The sequence below is a fragment of the Chrysemys picta genome, chromosome 11, assembly GCF_011386835.1.
Source record: "Chrysemys picta bellii isolate R12L10 chromosome 11, ASM1138683v2, whole genome shotgun sequence".
NCBI lineage: Eukaryota > Metazoa > Chordata > Testudines > Emydidae > Chrysemys > Chrysemys picta.
Window position 1 is genome coordinate 59,151,698 of NC_088801.1, and position 23,435 is coordinate 59,175,132.

General features: G+C 43.4%; 2 protein-coding genes across 4 annotated transcripts; one reads left to right on the forward strand and one right to left on the reverse strand.

Annotated features, from left to right (window-relative positions):
- Positions 1 to 265: 265 nt before the first annotated feature.
- SUMO1 (small ubiquitin like modifier 1) lies at positions 266 to 18,089 on the reverse strand. Of its 3 annotated transcripts, none has more exons than XM_065560947.1 (5): positions 17,988 to 18,089; positions 7,014 to 7,088; positions 5,616 to 5,693; positions 2,367 to 2,438; positions 266 to 1,493 (listed from the first exon to the last, which is right to left on the reverse strand). In XM_065560947.1, exons 1-5 carry the CDS (start codon positions 18,072 to 18,074, stop codon positions 1,425 to 1,427), a joined length of 381 nt encoding a protein of 126 aa, XP_065417019.1. In that variant the 5' UTR covers positions 18,075 to 18,089; the 3' UTR covers positions 266 to 1,424. The 3 variants fall into 3 exon arrangements, with proteins under 3 accessions (XP_065417019.1, XP_005306285.1, XP_065417021.1); XM_005306228.5 differs by lacking the exon at positions 17,988 to 18,089 and adding an exon at positions 14,693 to 15,170; XM_065560949.1 differs by lacking the exon at positions 17,988 to 18,089 and adding an exon at positions 8,563 to 11,685.
- A 2,659-nt stretch (positions 18,090 to 20,748) lies between these two features.
- Positions 20,749 to 23,034, forward strand: LOC135974152 (uncharacterized). Its single transcript, XM_065560936.1, has 2 exons — positions 20,749 to 21,470; positions 22,465 to 23,034. The coding sequence occupies exons 1-2, from the start codon at positions 20,894 to 20,896 to the stop codon at positions 22,938 to 22,940; spliced, it is 1,053 nt and encodes a 350-aa protein (XP_065417008.1). The 5' UTR covers positions 20,749 to 20,893; the 3' UTR covers positions 22,941 to 23,034.
- Positions 23,035 to 23,435: the final 401 nt, after the last annotated feature.

Genomic DNA, 23,435 nt, shown 5'->3' on the forward strand with positions numbered 1-23,435 from the left:
GCAGTCCACACCCCTCCTGCACCCTTGCCGAGCCCCCTCCTGCACTCCAACCCTCTTCCCTAAGCCCCCTCATACAGCCTGCACCCCTCCTCTGCCCCAATCCCTTGCCCTGAGTCCCTTACAGCACACCGCACCCCCTCCCACACCCCGCACTACCTCCAGCCCCCCACCCCTTGCCCTGCATACAATTTCCCCACCCAGCTGTGACCCTCTGCCCAAAAAGTTTGCCCACCCCTGATCTAGAGGGAAAAGGTTAACTTTTGGGGGGGGGGGGTGAGGGGCAGGAGGGTTAAAAAAAAACGATTTCCTTCCAACTCTCCCTTCCAAGTTACAGGTTTCAATCTAACCTCTAGTTTTAGAATCCAAACTGAAGCTCCAAGTACATATCATCATTCAACAGGTACCAGAAACAGCTGATAGTTTCAAGAGAAAGGAATGCACATTACTATTAAAAAAATAAAAATCAATGAGTATTCAACACTTGGAGTAAGCAGGGAACAATAGAATTCTAGTTTACAGAGTATATTTTAAGAGTATAATATTTGCTGGCTCTGATCAATATTTACTAAATAAGCACATCTCTTGCTTTTTCATCTCCAAATATTTGAAAAGAAAATACAAATTGTTAATGTTTATAAAATTGTTTTTCTTGTTTATTTTAATGAAGCTGGTACAGACAACGTCCATTCAAAACCCATGTCCCAGGCCAAAAGGTACAAACAAGAATGTCAGAATACTACAAGTGTCTGCTGTGTACATTCTTGCATGAATATCTGTGTATTAATTGCTATATGAAAGAACTTTTCTGGGCTCTTCTGCCAAAATTTAAGAATCAACAGGGTTTTCAATTTTATGTCTTCTGTGTAGCCATCTCTGGAGGAAAGTACAGATGACACCAGTTCTATCTTTTTCATTTGCAACTGGACAATCTTCTTTCCTGGGCCCCCAGCACAACTTAAGGAAAACAGCTCTCAATTATGGACACACAATTTCTCCATTGTTTAGTTCTCTGAAAAACTTCATCTCCCACTGAAAGTTATAGTCCAGGAGTGAAACAGTCACACATCAAAACTTCAGGGCTGATTTGGAAGTCATTAGGAACACTTGCCCACCTGGCAGATCTTACAACCTTCGTGCCTGAAATGCACGATCCTAGTGAACATACAAATGCATGTGTGTACACGTAATTTTAAAGGGGAGGGGGAAAAGGAGCAGGGCTGCAGCTGGATCACAAGAGTTCAGCACAATGAAAACAGAAATTATAGTGTATAATGAGCACGAGAATTCAAGATACCAAATGTTTGAAAATAAGTTCCCAGAGATGGGGTGCCAGTTTCAGTTCAGTGTTGAACGCCACATTACAAAAGAACTATTATTTAAAAATAAAAAAGGATTAAGGGGAAAGAAAAAACAAACGGAAGGATCTAAACTGTCGAGTGACCCCCTGTCTGTTCCTGATAAACTTCAATCACATCTTCCTCCTCCATCCCCAGCTGTGAGAACAGGGAAAAAAAACAAAAACAAAAAACACACAAAATTGTTATAAATCAGATGTTTTGAATGCACAGCAGCTCCTGGACAAGCAAGGGAGCTAAAGGTTTTCTTCCTCTCCCCAGCCATATTTCCTCAAAAGGACAAAGCGGTGGAAAAATACTCCTCTGTCACTGCCTTATTAGTCAACACTAACAACTTTATTTAGTCCGCTCTCCCACCCCCCAAGTCACTTGTTTCATCTTTGCAGCACATCTAGTTCAGAACTGGCAATATTCTGTGAGGAGTCCAAATCCTTTTCCAGATCTCAAAAAATCATTGGCTATTTAAAAAAAAACTTCTCTAACTTTATTCTTGTGCAGCTGTTGCATGATTGTCATGCAATTGTGTCCCAATGGCATAATGACTATGCAAATTATAGATCATGTAGCTTACTTGGTTATAACAAAGGACTTTCATCTCAGAAACTACAACTGATATCTAAAGTTTTCAATTCTCCCCTTACACAGGTTATTCTAGACAGCTGAAAGTTTAAGACCAAAAGATGATTACATCAACACTGCATAATTCACATCCTGAGTCCAAAAGGTCAGTCTTTATAACTTCTGCAATACCAGGAAGAAATTTATGCAACAGTTAAGTATAATCATGATATAGATGGTAAACAGAAAACAAGCTACTTGTGTTTTCCCACCTCTCTCTGGTAAAGATGAGTACATATACTTGTATAAAAAAACGTTTTCAAGCAGATAACGGAGGTTTTGACTGCACAGTGAAATCCCTAACATGCAAAGCACAGTCTGACTATTTTTTTAGTTGTCCCAGGGTGCATTGTTTAAGCTGCCACTTGCCTTCTATTAAGGAAAGAAACTCACCTCTTTGGGGGTATGATTATCAGTAATTCTCTGACCCTCGAAGAGGAACCTGAGCGAATTCATTGGAACTCCCTAAAACAAGCCACAGAAATGTTTAGTAAAGCACATGTAAGCTTTTAAAAATTGATACACAAATAATATTACATTTTCAATATAAGCAAAGAATTTGAAAACTGAAGATTAGGTACTCGCCCCTGATGTGCAGGCATCTAAGCTGTGTGTATTTTATTCCGCACCTAGTGCACTAAAATAGTTAAGCGAATTTTAACTTGAAGTACAATTTTATTCTGAAAGCAGACTGTAGTTGTGTATTTGTCGTCAACCACCACCACATGAAGTCTGTTCAGTTTACAAGAAAAGAGTTTGTTTTTTTGACGCCTCTCCACCCTGCAAACTCTACCTAGTATCTGAAAGTCAAGCTGGGTTCTTTCTGACTTGCAAATCGACAGTAATACGATTTTTGTTCTCAGAAATTGGGTAATGTTTCTGTCAATGATATGTATTCCGGCACCCCCTTTCTCAACACTCCCACACCCAGCATCACCACAAACTGACCAGACTCCTTCCCCCACTATCCTTTCTGCACAAGTTGGAGGGGCAGGGGAATCACTCATGTCTGGGAAAAGGGGTGCTGGAAGGCTGGCATCTCTAACGGGGATGAGAAAATGGTGATGCTTTGTCTGTGGTGTATGGTGGTTGTGCTAGTGGTTAGGTACGTATCTGAGGGGAGAAAGAGGGTATGAACAGTTAGACACCGTAACTTTTATTTTCCTGGTTTTGTGAATTTGGGTTAGGTATGTGTGTGGGCCTGCTTTAACAAACACAACACGGTGGTTTTGTGTATTAATTTCCCAGCTTTTTTCAGATTAAAGAGGATCTCTGACACAGCAATGTCTGACTTAATTAAGAACAGGATTTTTGTGAAAGAGTCCAGCTGGCTCAGGAATTTTACCGAGGGCTTTCACAGAAGACCTATCCACCGATGCTTCACAAAGATGTATTTCATAGCCACTGCTTTGCCAAAGGTCTTCATCTACTACACAACATAAATGCTGCTTGTACTAGAAAAACCTGCTGCTCTTCCATTAGGACCACTTTGGGACATAAGTGGGGGCACGTGACAATAGGCAATGTACTGCTCCCCTAAAGTAGGGCTGGTCAGAACTATATTTTCCTTTTCAACAGACTTTTTGGCTTTTCATCAGCTAACCATTGCTCAAAAGCTTCAGTAATGACAAACAACACTAAAAGCCTAAGAAGAGATCTCCAATACAACAGCTCCATGCACAAAGACCTTGATATTTGTCAGAAGCCGTCGATTTGTCAAAGGTGCTATATTCTTGGTGAAACTATTCCACTGGTTCAAGAGTGCCACTCCTGAACCTACTGAATTTTCTCACAGACCAGAATCTCCATGAATTGTTCTACTAGTTGAGTGGCAGAACTCCTAACCCAGCTGATTGGGTTCAAAAAACAGGCTCCTCAACACTCGTTGCTTTGTTGAAGATCCTGTTTTTTTTCACTAAACTGTTCAATTTTACTCCTGAATCAACTGAACAGCTTTGCCAAGATCCAGTCTTCAACAAAGTGACAATGTTCTTTGTCAAAGATCTTCTCTGACTCCCCAAACACACTTAGATTAGCAAAATTCATTCCCTATGCACCACGTTAGCCACAATTATGGATGCAAGGAAATTACTGGGGGCATGCATTAGAAGGCCGTGTTGTATTCATTCCTGAACCATTCAAAAAGGCTTTTGCACCCCATGTTGAAGAATGGAAGTCGTTGACATAAATGTTATTCATCTGCTACCTGCAGCACACATGGGATCAGTTATGGTGAATAATACTAACATTTAAAAGAAAAAAAAAGAATTACATTACTCCAAAGAGACCTCAAACACTCACTATGTATGTGTTTTTGACATTCTGTAGTTTGGAGTTAAGCTAGAAAAGGAGGGGGGGGGGGAAACACACCACTCCACAGCAACCACCAAGAGACAGAATAAGAACTTTTAAATGCCAATTTAAAGTGATTAGAATTCAGTCTAATTAACAGATATATTTGATAATCTGCTTGAAAATTTGGGCCAGATGTACTGTATCTTTCATACATTACAGGTTCAACTCCCACTTCAAGTGCAAAATAAGACCCAAGCTTAATTGTGCAGTTAATACTGCTGCTCTCTAAATTTGCCAATATAGCTACACCAGATAACCAAACCCATACTCTCATCTTGTTTTATGCCATCAGCAAAAGGTAAGTAGTTCCAGGTTATTAAATCCATATTAAATTGTCTGCATACACAGCTACTGTCACTTACAGTAAACTTTTCTAAACTAAATAACTTGCAGTGTCATTTTTAAGAGGAGTTATTCTGAAGCACCCAAAATCTGTAGTGTATTGTACCTCAAAGACAAATGGCTTGCAAGTTAACCAGGCAGGCAAATTCATAGGAAAGGAAGACCTTCTTGCACGGTCCTCTAGTAATGCTTCCCAATTATCCACGATGACTCCAAGATCTCTTTCTTGAACGCTAAAAGCTAATTTAGACCCCATCATTTTGTATGTAACACTGTGACTATGTTTTCCAATGTGTATTACTTTGCATTTATCAACACTGAATTTCATCTGCCATTTTCTTGCCAGTCACCCTGTTTTGTGAGATCCCTTTGTAACTCTCTGCAGTCTGCTTTGGACTTAATTACCTTGAGTAATTTTGTATCATCCCCAACTTTGCCACCTCACTGTTTAGCCCTTCTACCAAAGTGTTAATACAATGAATTTAGTAGTCACATATTGTCAATTTACCACCATATTAACAGTATTGGCAGTTGTAAGTCTAATTCTGCTCCCACACAATAGTGAAAGTATTCCACAATTCTAAGTGCATTTCACTTTGAGCTGTAAGAGGTAAAGCGTCTTTTACAGTACCCATAAGTACGTGCATGAGCATATTAAAAAAAGGGAGCATTTGCTTTTAACAGCTACCTTGTAATTTCAACCAATAATTTGAACACATTATAACAGGACAAGGTCCACACCATGCAATCCAGCATAAATGCTAATGACTGTCAAACTCAATTAGGAGGTCCACTGTACTTGTTCTGTGGTTGTTGGGCCTATCCCTCTGGTGAACAGAGATTTGACATGAGTTCACCTGTCCAAGCAGATCCCTTTACTTGAGAAAGGGAGGAAGAAGAGGTTAAAGTGCTTTTGCAATAGGATAGTGCCATTGTTTCACAAACCTGTCTTTGACAGTATGATTCTTTGAGTTTCTTGAGATGTGTTGTCATTTTCACCTTGAAGTGAATTTCACTGCTGTCCTAAGAACAGAACAGGAAGAAGTTACCCCTCTTTGTAATAACTATTTGTTTTGTTTGAAGCAGGTTTTAATTTTTACACTTTATTATTACAAAGTGTATCCAACACCAGCTTTACCGGACAGCTGGACCATTGATGTGCTTACAGTAATGTTTGATAAGTTATCCTACTAGAGATTCATATTACAACACATTAAGCAGAACTCACCATTCACTTCCATGGAGAGTTCTGCTTAAAAATAGATGGTATGATATGGTTTGTGGTTTGCTAAAGACATTTTGAATTTAAAAATTATTAATAGTCTGTCTCTCCATCTTTATCCTCTTATCTGCCTAATAAAAATATCATCATACACAGCAAATCTCTGGTCTCAAGTTCCAGAAGAGGCAAGTTAAGCTCACACTTCAAAATACATAATAAAATCCTGCTCATTAGAGAGTGTCTATCATTGTAGACATGCTGTCTCAGCAATACAATGGTAAGTTAAAGTGAAGCTGTAAAGGACTTGTCCCTTGTCCTACAAAAAGATACATTACTGCAAGAGGTGACAAAATGATTAGAAATGCAAGTGTTTGAAATAGCTTCTGTGTCACTGGGCCACATTCAGCCCTTATCTAAGTGATTACAATATCTAATTGGAATTGCACCATCTTATGCCTAGACTGAATTTGGTCCCCAGATTCCAACCAGCACCAAATTGCCAGGCTAATAAAGTATTAACATTCCTAATGTTAAGAGTGCAAGTGAACCAGTAGCTCCCGCAGTACTCTGTGGTTCTACACAGAATTACTTCAGCTCATGAAGGAAGGCCTTGAAGTTCATTCCCTGCACTACTGAAAATTATAGCCTTTATCTCCAAAGAGAAGTTGATGGCTACAGTCTGAATTGGGCTCCCCTCCACAAATTGTTAAGTAAACAACCAATGGCACCTTCACCCCATTCCTGTCTAGGAGGAAAGATGGTATTTTGCTTAATGCTGGATAGGGACTCAGGCTATCTAAAACCAGCTGTTACAGACTTCCGGTATGACCGCAAGCAAGTCACTTAGTCTCTCTGTTCATCAATCCTTCATCCCTCCTCACAAAGGAGTTGAAAGGATAACAATTAATATTTTGAGACACCTAGAGCTGTACTGAGAACCACCATTGGCAACTGGTAAATAGGAGGGTAATTTGGGGGTGAAAACTCCAGACCAAAGAATTGTTAGGGTACCAGAATTCAACTGTTCATGTGTGTAATTAAGAGAAATGATCCATCTGCAAGCTATATATATGGACAACTATGAAATATCCACCAGTAACTGATTATGTAAAAGAACTCACCTGCCCAATGACTTTGAGTTTAATGTATTCTCCCTCTTTCTTATCTCCCAAGTCCTCAGCTGAAGGTTTTGCTTCCTGAAATAAAAACATTCCACAGGGATATTGATAAATCCCACTTAACTTTCATTGGACAGTACAACTTCTCCCTTACTACAATGAATCAGCACTACACCAGTGATTCAGCACTATACCAGTGACTAACAGCATCTTTGAAAGAGGAACAGATGAGAGAAGGGATGAATTAGAAGATAGATATAAAAACAAAGAATGCAATTTTACACCAGTTTAACTCCATTGAAATAAGCTCAAAAATAGAAATATGGAGAAAGCAGTACTAGATCGTACTCTGTCCTATGTGGTAGGATAGCAGCAGAAGTAAACAGATTTTGTTGTGTGTAATAGCATCAGTGTGTAAAGATGCACCACAAGTCACTACCACTTTCAAAGAATGAGCAGACCCCTCACTCCCATGTGTAAACAGCATCCCCAATTAATAGCTTGTGTCATGGTATGTTTGTTATAAGTAAGGCTGCGAGTTTGTCACAGAGGTCATGGATTCCGTGACTTTCCGCGACTTCTGCAGCGGCCGGTCGCCTGGCTTAGGGGCAGCTCAGGCAGCCCCTGTGCCAAGCTGCTGCTGGGGCAGTCTCTTGGGCCCCCACACCCTCCCACCCCAGCAGCAGAGTTTGGGTGTGGGAGGGGGTAGGGGCACCAGACGGGGTGGCGCTTACCTGGTGCTCTCCCCAGAAGCAGTGACATCCCCCTCACTCAGCTGTTAGGCAGAAGCATGGCCAGGCAGCTCTGCAGGCTGCCTTCGCCCAGAGCACTGGCTTTGCAGCTCTCATTGGCTGGAAACTACGGCCAATGGAAGCTGCGGGGGCGGTGCCTGCAGGCGGAGGCAGCCCGCAGAGCTGCCTGGCCACACCTCTGCCTAGCAGCTGAGTGAAGGGGATGTCGCTGCTTCTGGGGAGATCCCTGGGTAAGCACCACCCTATCTGGTGCCCCTACCCCCTCCCACACCCAAATTCTGCTGCTGTCGCCGCTTCCGGGGAACCACTCAGGTAAGCACCACGCAGAGCCCGCCTCACCCCATCCCATGCCCCGACCCCCTGCACCCTCCCACATCCAAACTCTGCTGCTGCCTGCGGGGGAGGCACGGAGCCAGGTAGAGAGCCTCCCGGCCCCACCAACCTCCCCACCAACCTCCCCCCGCCCCCCAGCACCAGCGGGGGTCCTGGGCTGCATACTGCCGCCCACGCCCGCCCTCCAAGCAGCCGGGTCGCCCTTCCCCAGCACCAGCGGGGCCCCCGGGAAGTCCCCCTCCCCCCAAGTTTTATTCACTGGTATTTTAGTAAAAGTCATGGACAGGTCACAGGCGTGAATTTGTTTACTGCCCATGACTGGTCCGTGACTTTTACTAAAAATACCTGTGACTAAAACGTTGCCTTAGATATAAACCATTTTATAAAACACTGTGTGGGACTAAGTAACTTTTATAATTTTAAAACTACTGTATAAATATGTTATGGTTAAGAATTGTAATGTCTACCTTAACTAGATCAGGATACATTTTATAGGCAAGTTTGATGTATGAACTCTTGAGCAATAAGGTCTTCTACAGGAGTGAAATACGCTGAATAATACATGAACTGAGAGCATTAAACAGAAGAGCTTTCATATTAATTACTGATAGATTAGACACAAGTCAAAGATTTGGTTACATCTAGCCCCATCTACCTGTCATTGCATATTTTGGGTTAGACTTACAGTTTTGTACATTTTGATGGATGTGGTGTATTATGGCATTGAACAAGGTTACACCTAACCTCTAATCACTGCATAAATTCAAGCAGATGCTGGATAGAGAAATCTTTAAAAAAAGTCTTCAGAGAGGAGGATCTCACCAAACTACAGGCCATGTTTCAATCACCTTTCTTCAGCATCCCGTTGCCCAGCAAGATAGGCAAGATCATCAAAGCTGTTATAGCTCCCCAATGCCAGAATTTCTTCTTCACAATAAAGACTTACACCCTCCCTGCCATTCCCCCTCCACTGTCCTGCCATATTAACATGCCTCAACCCAAATCTCAAGAGACCACTTGTAGAAGTGAGAGGATAGTTTGGATCACATTCTTGGCTAGAAAAGGACCAAAAAACAGACATTTTCTGGAGACCTAGATCATGGACCTCTTTCATCTAATGGCCGATTGCTCTTCTGTGACTATAGAAAGGGTTTGCAAAAAGAACATTTTTAGCATTTGCGCACTGGATAGAATAATTCTCCAAAAGAGGAGAGAGACTAATTTCTGCACACCCACTGAAGTATAACATAACTTCATGCTGATTAGTCATTTGCTTTGCTAACACATGCGAAATCCATCACTACAAGGGGTATTTAAATTCTAAGTGTATGTAGTCACCATCTCTGTTCACTATGCAAGAGAACCAATTTGCAAGCCAGCCTGCTGTCCTCATAAGAGAAGACTTCACTACCATGCAGAGGATTCTGACTAACTCTTGTCATTGTTCTATCCATCTAGCTGTCCTCACCTGAGTTTCTGAGCTTGTGTGGGGTATCACAGAGTTCATGCTCTTGAGTCTAAAGCAGAGCATCACTACTATGACAGCCCTCCTTGGTTGGATATGAGTGGAAAGCAATGACCCATAGGGGGCTTGATTCCTGTCCTCAATTCCACGAAACTCAGGCAGTGCAAGCCAAATGCAATGAGAAAGGGGGATAGTAGGAAGATAAAAAGGGAATTACTGGGATCAAAATATCAGTATGTCTCAAAGATGAAGATTAAGGCCTTAGGTAACCCCACTATACACCAAACTGGAGCAAAAGCAGAGCTGGAATTTGTTTTTTTGGGGGGGGGAGGGGAGGGGAAGGGGGAGAGGGACTGAAATGGGTTAGAGTCAAGAATGGCATTGCCAACAACTGAAGTTTAAAAAGTAAAATCCCAGTAATCTGGCTCCAAACAAGGGCAGGCAAAACTGAAAGAGATCCCCCTATTGCAGGTTTAAGGAAAAAAAAATATGGGTGGATGGGAAAGCCACCAGAAGAAGTTAAAGAACAAATGCACAGAGTTAGGTAGACTTGATGGCAACTAAGTTACAATCACTCATTTTTAAATTAAACATTTCACAAACAGATCATGTGCAAGTCCCTACCACTTAACATGCAGTTAAAAGACTGGTATTTACTATCATACTAGGAAAATAAAGTTTTTTTTACTTAGCGGTTAAAAAGAAAAATTTTAAACAAAACCGCTTCTGAATCAGAGTCTGACTTTTCATTAGGGCCATAAAAAGTTCCTACAGCCACTGTTTTACAGAAAGCAGCATAAAACATGTTCTCCAATACCTATCTCACACTTATGTCATGAGGTTTAATTAATTAGTGCTTGTAAAACACTTTGAAGTCCTTGGATGAAAGGTGCTGAAAGGGCCAAGTATTTATTACTGCAACTAACGGAACCACAAAACAAAACACTCCAAATGCTGCATTGTAATTTGCTTATAACAATAAATTAGTTACCTAATTTTTTATAGATTTTGAGCTTCAATTTTCAAGAACATAATACGCAATAAGATTTTAGAATCAGGATTATAAGATGATTCGTACACAAACCATTAGTGCTGACATTTAGCAAACAAGTGGTGCTAATTTATGTATTCTGCCTATTCTCTTAACAGTTTGCAATATTTTAGCTAAAAGAAATGCTACATGAAGCCAATATTATGCTGATTCATTCTTCTATATTTAATTAGAAGTTAAATTTGCTTTATTAGATTCTACAATTTCCCCTTTATTAAACCAATCTAGACACCTACCCCTCCTGTGACTTTGTCTGTTCCCCATATTCTGGGATTGTTACCTAGGACCCATGAGCTTTTTGTATCTCCCTCCTTTTTTTCTTTATTATCACTAAGATGTTTTTTATCTCATCCTAATGAAAACTAAACTGATTATATCCCACTTTGGGAATGGGCGACAGGGGATGGATCAACTGATTACCTTTTCTGTTCATTCCCTGTGGGGCACCTGGCATTGCCCATTGTCGGAAGACAGGATACTGGGCTAGATGGACCTTTGGTCTGACCCAGTATGGCTGTTCTTATGTTCACTGTTTATATTAAAACAGCTGTAATTGCCATCAACAACAAATGATTATATCCCTGGAGGACAATGTCCTCTGAAACAACTATTTCCAGCACAAGATAGGAGAAAAAGAATCTGTAGTTTTTCCATGCAACATGGCTAACTCCAAGAAAATTTATTTGCATAGAAAGATGAGCACTAGTATCATCTTAGATACCATTCCCACTATCATTTATGAATGTTTAACTCTAGTCAACTAGTCATTGACTTCAATGGAACTAACTGTGGAAGTAAAAGTTAAGCGTGTGTTTACATGTTTGTTTCACTATAAGGCCCTTATCTTCAAGAGCTTACATGCATGCTACACTTTATGGGTCGCAAGAGCTCCCACTCAAGTCAATGAGATTACTCAAAGTGCATAACGCTAAGCATATGCATAAATCTTTGCAGATTTGAGGCATAACAAAGGATTACTTATTGAAGGCTGCTTTTTGTAAGAGATATGTGGCTTAATTCAACATAAGAATGGCCATATTGGGTCAGAGCAATGGTCCACCTAGCACAGTATCCTAGCTTTCGACAGTGGCCAATGCCAGATGCTACAGACGTTCTCAGACTTTTATACTAGTGACCCCTTTCACAGAGCAAGCCTCCGAGTGTGACCCACCTTATACATTAAAAACACTTTTTTATATATTTAATACCATTATAAATACTGGAGGCAAGCGGGGTTTGGGGTGGAGGTCTGAGAGCTCGCGACCCCCCCATGTAATAACCTTGCGACCGCCCTGAGGGGTCCCAACCCCCAGTTTAAGAACCCCTGCTTCAGAGGAGATGAACAAAACAGGGCAATCATTGAGAAGTGCATCCCATTGTCCAGTCCCAGCATCTGGCAGTCAGAGGGTGAGGGACACCCACACCGTGGGGTTGCATCCTAGACAGTATTTGGTCCTGCTATGAGGGCAGGGGACTGGACTAGATGACCGCTCGAGGTCACTTCCAGTCCTAGAATCTATCAATAATCCTGACCATCTTGGCTAATACCCATTCATGGACCTATCCTCCATGAACTTACCTAATTCATTTTTGAACCCAATTATACTTTTGGCCTTTGCCACATCCCCTGGCCACAAGTTCCCCAGGTTGACTGTGCATTGTGTGTTGTTTGTTTTAAACCTGCTGCCTATTAATTTCATGGGGTGACCCCTGGTTTTTGTGTTATGGGATGGGGTAAATAATACTTCCATATTCATTTTTTCCTGAACCATTCATGATTTTATAGACCTCCATCATACTCCCCCTTAGTCATCTCTTTTCCAAGCTGAACAGTCCCTGACTTTTTAATCTCTCCTGATATGGAAGCTGTTCCACATTCCCAATCATTTTTGTTGCCTTTCTCGGTATGTTTTCCAATTCTAATATATCTTTTTTGAGATGGGATGACCAGAACTGCATGCGGCATTCACAGTGTAGGTGTACCAGTGATTTATGTTGTGGGATTATGACATTTACTGTTTATTATCTATGCTTTCCTAATGGTTCCTAACATTCGGTTAGTTTTTTTGACTGCTGCTACACATTCAACCGGTGTTGTCAGAGAACTATCCACAATGACTTCAAGATCTCTTTCTTGAGTGCTAACAGTTAATTTAGATCCCATCATTTTATAGTATTGTTGGGATTATATTTTCCAATGTGCATTACTTTGCATTTATCAACACTGAATTTTGTGTGCCATTTTCTTGCCCAATCACCCAGTTTCATGAGATCCCTTTGTAACTCTACACAGTCTGCTTTGGATTGAACTATCATGAGTAATTTTATGTCATCTGCATAAAACTTTGTCACTGCAGTGCTAACCCCTTTTTCCAGGTCATTTATGAATATGTTGAACAGCACTGGTATCAGTACAGATCCTTGGACAACCACGTTATTTACCTCTCTCCATTCTGAAAACAGACCATTTATTCCTATCCTTTGTTTCCTGTCTTACAACAAGTTACTGATCCATGAGAGGGCATTCCCTCTTATCCCAGGACTGCTATTCTGAACAGACTTAGTTGGAATCTGATTAGTTATTATGGAACACGGTCACCTCATTGAACAACTTCTCCTTATCTCTATTACTAGCATCACATTAGAGTCAAATGGAAAGAGTTCTTAGAAAAAGGGCATTATACTGCAAACTATTAACAACTTGAATAGTCCTTACCCAGGCAAGTAGTTCAATTTATGACAAAGAGCACTACTTACATCAATAAGAGCAATTATGTGAGCAAAGGTCTGCAGGATCTGGTCCAAAGTTTCCTCTCCCCCTCCTCCATTTATACTGCTAGTTTACTTTCTGCATGTTATTTAAGCCTTGTCTACTTGTTGGGGGACTTATTCTGATGACAGCCATCGGTTGCCAGACACCTGCAGAGCTTCACTAGTGTAAACCCTTAGCAGCAACAGGCAATGCCATTATTTGCGCTAGTTAAGTCTACTTCTGCTTGAACTCAGGGTTAAAGTCCACCAGTGTAAATAGTGACTTTCCCTGTCCACACTAGGGATTTCTTAAACCTTACCTACATTAATAGCTGTAATGGGGTCCATACTGGAGATATGTCATGGCCCAATTTTCACTTTCCCTTCTAGCCAGTTTTACTTACTGATTCTCATATACCAACAGTGCTTGATTTCTCAACACTACAGAAGCATTCTAGAGCATTTCCAAATTAAAAAAAAAAAAACACATCACACACCACACATTGCTCGTTAGGTTTCAAAAAACTTCTATGAAAAATTCACATTTTTCATGCCAACACTAGTTGAGAGTGTCATCTAAAGACAGAATATATACACTCACAATCCACACACACTACAATTTAATGAACGTCATTAATATTTCCTGAACAAATCTTGGGAATGAAATAACGTAGCCAGGATGTGATCTGAATTAGGGGCACTAAAAACAATCAAAACAACACCCCAACATGAGGATAGGCCTAAACAGGAAAGAAGCTTAAACCCTGGCTGCAGCTATCAGCCTCGTCTCCTGCTGTCAGATCCGAGCCAAGTTGCAAACCCTGGGGCTGCCTCTCCCTCCTCCGGCCCCGAACAGGGGGGTCATGGGGCAGGCCAGAGCCGGGGGCACCAGCGAACGACCCCCCTTAAAGCAGGCCAAGGAAGGCTTCCATTGTATGACCTGGGGCCTAGGCAGGGTGGGAGGCCGGGCCAAGCAGTCACGGGAGGGGACCCCCCAGCCCCAGCTGGAGAGGGAGCAGTGGAGTGTGGGGGCATCGCGGAGTGTGGGGGGGCCGCTGTCCGGGCCCTTCTCCCGGGGGGTGCGAGGCGGAGCCCCGCTGAGGAGGCGCGGGGTAGAGGGGGCTGCGTCTGGGCACTAGACGGGGCCAACCCCCGCCGCTCAAGGGCCTGCAGGGCCCCCCTACCCCGGCGCCTCTTGCCCCCCCCTCTCCTCCAGTCTCCATTGCGGGCTATGGAGAAGCGGCGGGGAGGCCGCCGGCCTGGCTCCGGAACCTCGCGCCCTCCGCCGCGGGCCCCTGAGCCCGGCCAGCCGGCCGCGGGGGGCCCCTACCTGGTCAGACATGGCTTTGCCCGTGGTCTCCGGCGCCAGCCCCGCTCGGTCGCTAGGCTCCTTTCTCTGCCCCTCGGCAGCACAACACAGGCCAGGCGGGCGGGATTTCCTGTGCGCTGAGCTCACTTCCCGCCCGCCCGGCGTGGCAGCCTCCCTCCCTCCCTTCGTCCTTCCCGGGGCAGCCCTGCGGGGTGAAGGCGGCGGCGGCAGCTCCGGGGGGCGGCGGGGCGCTGCTGCGCTCTGCCCCCAGCCGAGCGGACAGTGGTTTCTGGCCTTGTCAGCCGTGCCGGGTTTTTCCGCCCTGAGCCAAGTTCAGCGTCGGGAAACTAAACCCACAGCCCCGCGGCCTGGCCTCGGAGCCCGGCTGCAGGGACCAGCGGGGTACCGCACCCATCTCCCCACTAGCCTCTGCGGAGCCAGCTCCGAGTTGGAACACAGGCTCCAAACGCGCACCCCCATTCACCACAGGCCCTGGGCCCACTAAGTGGCAGGCCTACAGGTCAAAGTTCGGTCAAAGTTGCCTTAGGTTAGGGTGACCAGACAGCAAGTGTGAAAAATCAGGATGGGGTGGGAGGTAATAGGCTACTATATAAGAAAAAGCCCCAAATTTCAGGGCTGTCTCCATAAAATCGGAACATCTGGTCAGCCTACACCCACACCTGTGTTCATGCAAGTTGGTCTCTTGCTGACTTGTGTACCCTTACAGCAAAGCAGTAATACCATCACCTGAAGGACTTGGAACCAGGTGTAGCTGTACTCAGGGGAGCAGCAGGCCCATCATACAGGTACAACTTGGCACAGGTATGTGCAGGATGAAGGCCCAAATCCCTACAGCTACATCCTATCAAGGCACAGGGGGCAGAAGAGCCATACACAGATCAAAAATTTGTATCCACGTCTGATCCACAAACATGGTCAGCAGATATAAAGCAGGTATCTGCAGATTCGCAGGGATCTAGGGAACAGCCCAAACTGATCTGATACACTCACTAGCTTACATCAAACTTTCTGCAGGACATCATTTCAAGGCAGTTTCTCTCAAAGTGACTTGGTTTATAATAAATGTGGCACTCTGTATACAACTAATTATATATATATATATATATATATAAACCTTGCCGCTTATTTCCCACTAGAAGGTTATTCATCTGTTTTACATGGCAATTGAGCTCAATGAAAATGTCACTAACATTAATTTAACCAATGAAAAAAAACAGCAGGAACAGAAGAACTCTAACACCAAGATCAAGACAGACAAGACAGTTTGTCTCTAAATAGGTTGCCTTTCATAGCTCTTGTTAATTAACATAGGAATTGCCATAACAAATGACCAGAAGTCCATCTAGTCTTGTATTCTGTCTCCCACAGCAGCCAGTACCAGCTGCTTCAGAGACAGGTGCAAGAAGTAAGCAATTGCTGAATAAAGCATCCACAAGAAAAGTTTCATTCTGACCACCACTAATTAGAGGTTGGCTTATGACCTGAATCATGAGGGTTTACAAAGCAGTTAGTTGTATAATTGTCCCACCCACTAGATTGAAGATCATATGACTCTGCTATTAAAAAAAAACATTAATTTTATTGAATATTCTTTCATTATGCTCACTAAAATTTTAACAAATATATATATTTGGCAATGGGCTTTTAAAAATGTTTCAGGTAACAGTAGGTTTGGTATACAGGTGTAGAAAAAAAAAGATATAATGCTATGTAAATAATAGGATCTGTCTACATTGCACCAGTGCAAATCTCGGATGTAGACATGTTGAACCACTGCAATGCAAGCCCTGGTTTGCGGCAGTGCTGCACAGCCATGGTAGAGGTATGCATCAGTAGCGATATTGGTGAAAATTCTTCTAATGTAGACTGACCTACAGCATTGGTGGGTTGGACTGCAATACTTACTAGTATTTTTATGCCAGATATTTAAAAAAAAAAATGAAAGTAGTACTCCAGTTCCATTTTGTCTTCTGAACATGCTCACTGTGGAGAAGACTATATTGGTAAATATATATTTTGTTTTAAGTACTAACTACATGTAAAAATACATGTAATAAGAGCTGACTGGCAAGGGGTGGTGGAAGTACTTCTTCAGATAAATTGGATATAATCACTGGAATTTGGTCCCGATGAAAGATGAGAATCCTACTTGAACTCCTTTACCTAGCCAGGCTTTTAACTTGATTGAAACAGCTATTTATTGAACAGGGAAATCACACTTCCCAGGGACATGAGTTCTGATAACAAGGGACTGGATTCATCATGCCCCTTCTATAGTCCTTTATCCTGGTGCAAAACCCTACCAACTCGGAGTGGTAGTCTTTTACACTCACTTTGCACAAGTATAAATGAACAGACAAGGTGAACAACAGAATGTGACTTTAAATCTGCATTGCTGTGTTTCATAATCAACTGAGGTCTATTTGAAATAACACTGCATCAAGGGGCAGACTTGCATCAACCAACTGGGGGGTGCATTACTACAATTCTGAGAAAGTGTTTATATGACAATTCATGGAATGAAATCAATGGAGAAGGAATTACTATTTAGTTGTGGCATTAAAAAACAAAAAGCGTCTGAAAGAAACAAAAGTTCAACATGGACCCACGTACTCAACTACAAAAATGCATTTTCTTCCTTTTTAGAAAAGCTTTCTTGGACTGCAAAGCCAAAAGCAGCAATCCAACATGAGAGCTAAAGGTAAAAGCTCATAATGAACAGAAGAGACTCAAGAATCCATAAACAAAAATTGAACTATATGGATACTTTAAACTAACCCAGATAACACTAACAGAAAATAGCAGATACCAAATCATGTTCCAAGTTCTATTACTTAGAATCACCATGAATACAGTTGTAACAGATTATTTTGTGACTATGGGACTAGATTAGGATTTAGATGTGTGTTCAATTTTCAGCTCTACCATACACTTCCTGTGTGACTTTGAGCAAGTCCATTAAAATGGCAATAATAATACATATTTTTGCCCCGTCTTGTTTACAAATTAATTCTTTACAGCAAAAACCATTTCTTACTATGTGTTTGTACCGTGCCTAGCACAATGGAGTCTTGATATTAGCTGAGCCTCCAAGAACAATGATAATAATACATCAAGGCAAATTACACAATGTACACCTCAGCTAGAGCTCAAGCACCTTCAACACGTACTTCATTTAAAGCTAAAATACAACAAAAAGTACCCTGTCTTTTAGGGACCAAATATACAAACCAACAGTTTCTCTCAGCCATGTCCACAGTAATCCTTGCTGGCACAATCACAACCAGCACCTCACCTCTTCTGTAAGCTCACTTCTACCCTCTTTCAGTTCATTCCCAGGTACTATATATAATCTTTCCTTCTTATTCTTATTCCTCCCCATCTTGTAGGGAATTCAGCTGCCTGATTCCAATAAGATTAATCACCATTCATGCAATGAGCAAGTAACCTATCCTTATTTACAGAATTCAAAGGCTAATTAATGACTGTTTGGGAAAGGCTTTTAACTACTTCCCTGCCTGTCTCTGTGTTGGCCCCTTTACTCCATCACACAGTTCCTCTCATCTTTAGTATGGGACCCACTAGAAAGCTCACAATACCAACCTGTAAAGCTGGACGGTGCTTAGATACTAATATAGTGGTGGGCACCCATACAAAACCTGACATAGATAGAGAAGATGAGTGATATTCAGTGCTGAACCAGGGTCACCGTTATAGTCAAAACCTTTTGAACCAGAAAGCCTAGAAACTGCTTTTTTATACCAGTGGAATGCTCTTCTCAGTGGAATGAAACTTCTTTTGTAGACTTAGATGACTGTCAGATACTGGATTTTAAAATCATGGCATTAACTATTTTTTAGAAGCCATTGTAGATAATTTTAGAGGGTTTTTTTTTTACATATATTAGTTAATTAGTTATTTTTGCTCTCCCCCATAAATCTATATTGCTTGATTCACAGTGCTAATTAAACCTAGCTAGAGTGATTAAAAATCATGATCAAGATACAAATCATGATCACTTTAGTAATTAGAGAGCTTGCATTACCTTCAGTGGCATTACCTGTATGAATAAAGTAAACAGATCTGGGTCAAAATTTGGGTCAGATTGCGATCAAAACTCTCAAATACTATCATTTTTTCTCTGAAAAATATAAATTAACATAATATTTTGCTCTTCTGTAGCAGCTTCCATCTGTGAATCTCAAAGTGCCTTACAAACATCAATTATCTTAGCTTCACAAACACACTTGTCTATGGGGCCTGATCTTTGTAAAGGCTGAGCACCTGCCTCTTTTATTTAAATGTGTCACCGTTTAATTCAGGTAATTTTTTTTTTAAAGGTACTAAAATATAAAGGAAAACTGTTAATCTTGAGGAGCCAATGCCAAAGTCTTTTCACATACAAAATTTCCATGGAATGACTGCAGAAGCAGACCCTTATTTATGCAGAATTTGACCGGATTTCTGGCTATTGGCCCCACCATGTATTCCTTATTCAAGAAACAGGAAATAAGAATTCAAATAGTGGCTGACTCAGATCGAGTTCTGGATTACACAAACCCCCTTAGATGGAGTAGTGAGTGTCTGACAATTTATTAGGCATAGGCATCACTTGGAACCTCTCTTTCCCCTTCTTTTTTAATTCCTACCTTGAACCCAATCCTGCATTCCTTACTCAGGTAATAGTCTATCTGAAGTCAATGGGAGTTTTGTCTGAGAAAAGACTGTAGGCTTGGGCCCCTTATCTCTTATTTAATTTTCAGCCTTTCAGTTATTCAAAATATAGATGAAAGTAGGTCAAATGCAATCATGCAGAGTGAGGGTGCACTTTCTCAAGAAGCCAGTAGGTGACACACACAAATGTTTTAAACCAGTCACGTCTGGCAAACTTCCTTATTTTGAAAAAGCATTATGATTAAGGTCCTACCAAATTCATAGCCATGAAAAATGCATCTCAGACAGTGAAATCTGGTCTCCCCCTACAGATTTCACAGGAGAGACCAGCGTATCTCAAATTGGGGGTCCTGACCAAAAAGGGAGCTGCAAAGGGTCACGGTATTGCCATCCTTTCTTCTGCACTGCCTTCAGAGCTAGGCGGCTAGAGAAAGGCAGATGTTGGCTAGGTGCCCAGCTCTAAGCAGCACCCCACCAGCAGCAGTGCAGAAGGATGGCAATAACATACCATACCATGCCACCATTACTTCTGCACTGCTGCCTGCAGAGCTGGGTGGCTAGAGAGCAGCGGCTGTTGGCCGAGCACCCAGCTCTGCAAGCAGCAGCACAGAAGTAAGGGCGACAATACCATGCCATGCCATCCTTACTTCTGCGCTGCTGCTGCTGGCAGCGGCCCTGCCTTCAGGGCTGGACTCCCGGCCAGCAGCCACCGCTCTCCAGCTGTCCAGCTCTGAAGGTAGCGCCGCTGCCAGCAGCAGTGCAGAAGTAAGGGTAGCAGTACTGCAACCCCCCCCACCCTACAACTCCTTTTTGGGTCAGGACCCCTACAGTTACACCACCATGAAATTTCAGATTTAAATAACTGAAATCATTACATTTGCGATTTTTTAAATCCCATGATCATGAAATTGACCAAAATAGACCATGAATTTGGTAGGGCCCTAATTATGATTTTACAAATAATCAATAAACAATATTAATACACACATATAAATTTAACATATTTAACAAAGAATGAAAAAGCTTTTCTAGTACACATGCAATTAAGTAAATGATCTAAGAACTTAGTACTTCCACGAAATAATTTAAATTAGAGATAGATTCAGGGGGGCTGATTCTCCTTTAGTCTTTGGCCTGGTCTACACTAGGCGTTTATGTCGAAGTTAGCGCCGTTAAATCGAATTAACCCTGCACCCGTCCACACTGCGATGCTATTTAGTTCGACATAGAGGTCTCTTTAATTCGACTTCTGTACTCCTCCCCGACGAGGGGAGTAGCGCTAAATTCGACATGGCCATGTCGAATTAGGCTAGGTGTGGATGGAAATCGACGCTAATAGCTCCGGGAGCTATCCCACAGTGCACCACTCTGTTGACGCTCTGGACAGCAGTGCGAGCTCGGATGCTCTGACCAGCCACACAGGAAAAGCCCCGGGAAAATTTGAATTTGAATTCCTTTTCCTGTCTGGCCAGTTTGAATCTCATTTCCTGTCTGGACATCGTGGCGAGCACAGCAGCACTGGCAACGATGCAGAGCTCTCCAGCAGTGATGGCCATGCAGTCTGTGAATAGAAAGAGAGCCCCAGCATGGACTGATCGTGAAGTCTTGGATCTCATCGCTGTGTGGGGCGATGAGTCCGTGCTTTCCGAGCTGCGATCCAAAAGAAGGAATGCAAAGATCTACGAGAAGATCTCTAAAGACATGGCAGAGAGAGGATACAGCCGGGATGCAACGCAGTGCCGCGTGAAAATCAAGGAGCTGAGACAAGGCTACCAGAAGACCAAAGAGGCAAACGGACGCTCCGGATCCCATCCCCAGACATCCCGTTTCTACGAGGCACTGCATTCCATCCTCGGTGCTGCCGCCACCACTACCCCACCAGTGACCGTGGACTCTGAGGATGGGATACTGTCCACGGCCGGTTCCTCAGACATGTTAGGGGACGGGGAAGATGAGGAAGGAGATGAGGAGGGCGAGGCAGTTGGCAGCTCTCACAACGCTGATTTCCCCGACAGCCAGGATCTCTTCATCACCCTTACAGAGATCCCCTACGAAGCGTCCCCAGCCATTACCCCGGACACAGAATCTGGTGAAGGATCAGCCAGTAAGTGTTGTAAACATCTAAACATTTATTTTTAACAAAACAGGAATATTAACAATTAAAAGAATGGGTTGTTCATGATTAGTGTGCCCTAGGCGCTTAACGGTTTAGTAAGGGGCAGTGCAAGTTTTGAAAAGAAATCTAGCAATGTCCGGTTTTCAGTGATTGTCCTGCACAAGCCGCTCTACTGTGTATTCCCTGCTACTGCAGCTACAGTAAAATGCGGTCTATATGTGCGGGGATAGAGCAGTAATCCTCCTGGGACATCTCGATGAAGCTCTCCTGGAGGTAACTTGAAAGCCGTTGCATGAGGTTCTTGGGGAGAGCGGCCTTATTGGGTCCTCCGAAGTACGACACGTTGCCGCGCCACGAGATTATCAGGTACTCGGGGATCATTGCTCTGCACAGCAGGGCGGCATACGGCCCTGGTCTTTGGAGGCTTTCCCGGAGCATTCTCTCTTTGTCGCTCTCGGAGATCCTCATCAGGGTGATGTCGGCCATGGTGACCTGCTTTTAATTAGGTAGGGGAATGTTAGTGTTGGGACTGCTTTCCCGTTCCTTTACAGAACTGTCACCGCTGGTTTGCAGCCACGCGGTGGAGGCGGGAGAGGGGCAGCCGAAAGGGATCGTTCCCGGGGACAGCCGCGAGGGGGTGGGACAGGGGCAGAGTTCCCGCTTGCCGGATTGCTGGCAGCAGGGACTGACATTGATTTAAATGTGAAATGAGGCCAGTGGTAATATAAAAGTTTTAAACTGCCACAAGTGTACGGCTTACCATGTCTGCCTGCAACAGAAATTCCGTTGTGCTGCCTCGCTTCTCAAATGTGCTGTTCAAGACCCCAGGCACAGAATGCGAAGGCCGAGAATTCGACCTTGTGCTGAGTGCGCATGTGAAAGGTGCTGTGCATGGTCTTGTTCACAGAGAAAGACTATGTTCTTTGTTCACAACTACATTTATCTTTCAGAGGAATTCACTCCCTTTTTCCCATTTCCACAGCCCCGTCTGCGACTGTCTCACAACCTAGCCTGGAATCACACTCCCAGAGGCTAGCGCGGATTAGGCGTAGGAAGAAGAGGACACGGGAGGACATGTTCTCTGAGCTTATGGCCTCTTCCCAAGCCCAGGCAGCACAGCAGACCCAGTGGCGGGAGAACTTGACCCGAATGCACCAAGCCAACATGGATCGGGAGGAGAGGTGGCGGCAGGAAGACCAGCAGGCGACTCTAACGCTGCTTGGACTACTGAGGGAGCAAACGGACACACTCCGGCGCCTTGTGGATGTTCTGCAGGAACGGAGGCAGGAGGACAGAGCCCCGCTGCAGTCCATCTCTAACCGCCCTCCCCCGCCACCAAGTCCCATACCCACCTCACCCAAAGTGCAAAGAAGGAGAGGCGGCAGAGTCCCTGCTAACTCTCACTCCACCCCTGCAGAGAGCTCTAGTAGCAGAAGGCTCTCATTTCCCAAAATTTGAAAAGTTCTTTCCTTCCCGCCTGACACAAGCCCACGTCCAAGTTTCACCTCCCAATGCCATGTGTAGTTGATAATAAAAAATTCGTTTCTGTTAACTACTGTTTCAATCATGTTCTTTTGGAGGAGGAGGGGAAAGGGGGTTGGAAATTGGACAGGACAGTCTCCTTTGGCAGGGTACATAGTCGGGGGCAGGCACAGCAGCAGGGCACATACACAGTGCAGTGATGCAGTGACTAGTTGCCCCGGTTAGTCTGGGAGGTTGTTTTGATGTAATGTTGGGGGGGGTGGGTTGCTCTGTGACTTTGTGGCGGGGGAGGGCAGTTACAGATCTTAAGCGCCGGTCCTTAGACAGGATCACAGAGCCACACAGCATGGGATCTGTAACCGTCCTCCCCCTGCCACAAAGTCAAATAGACCTCCCATACACACAGTCCCGATCAGGAGGGGTGACAGGCTCCGTTGAAACAAGCATCCCACCGCAGCGGAGCCTGTCAAT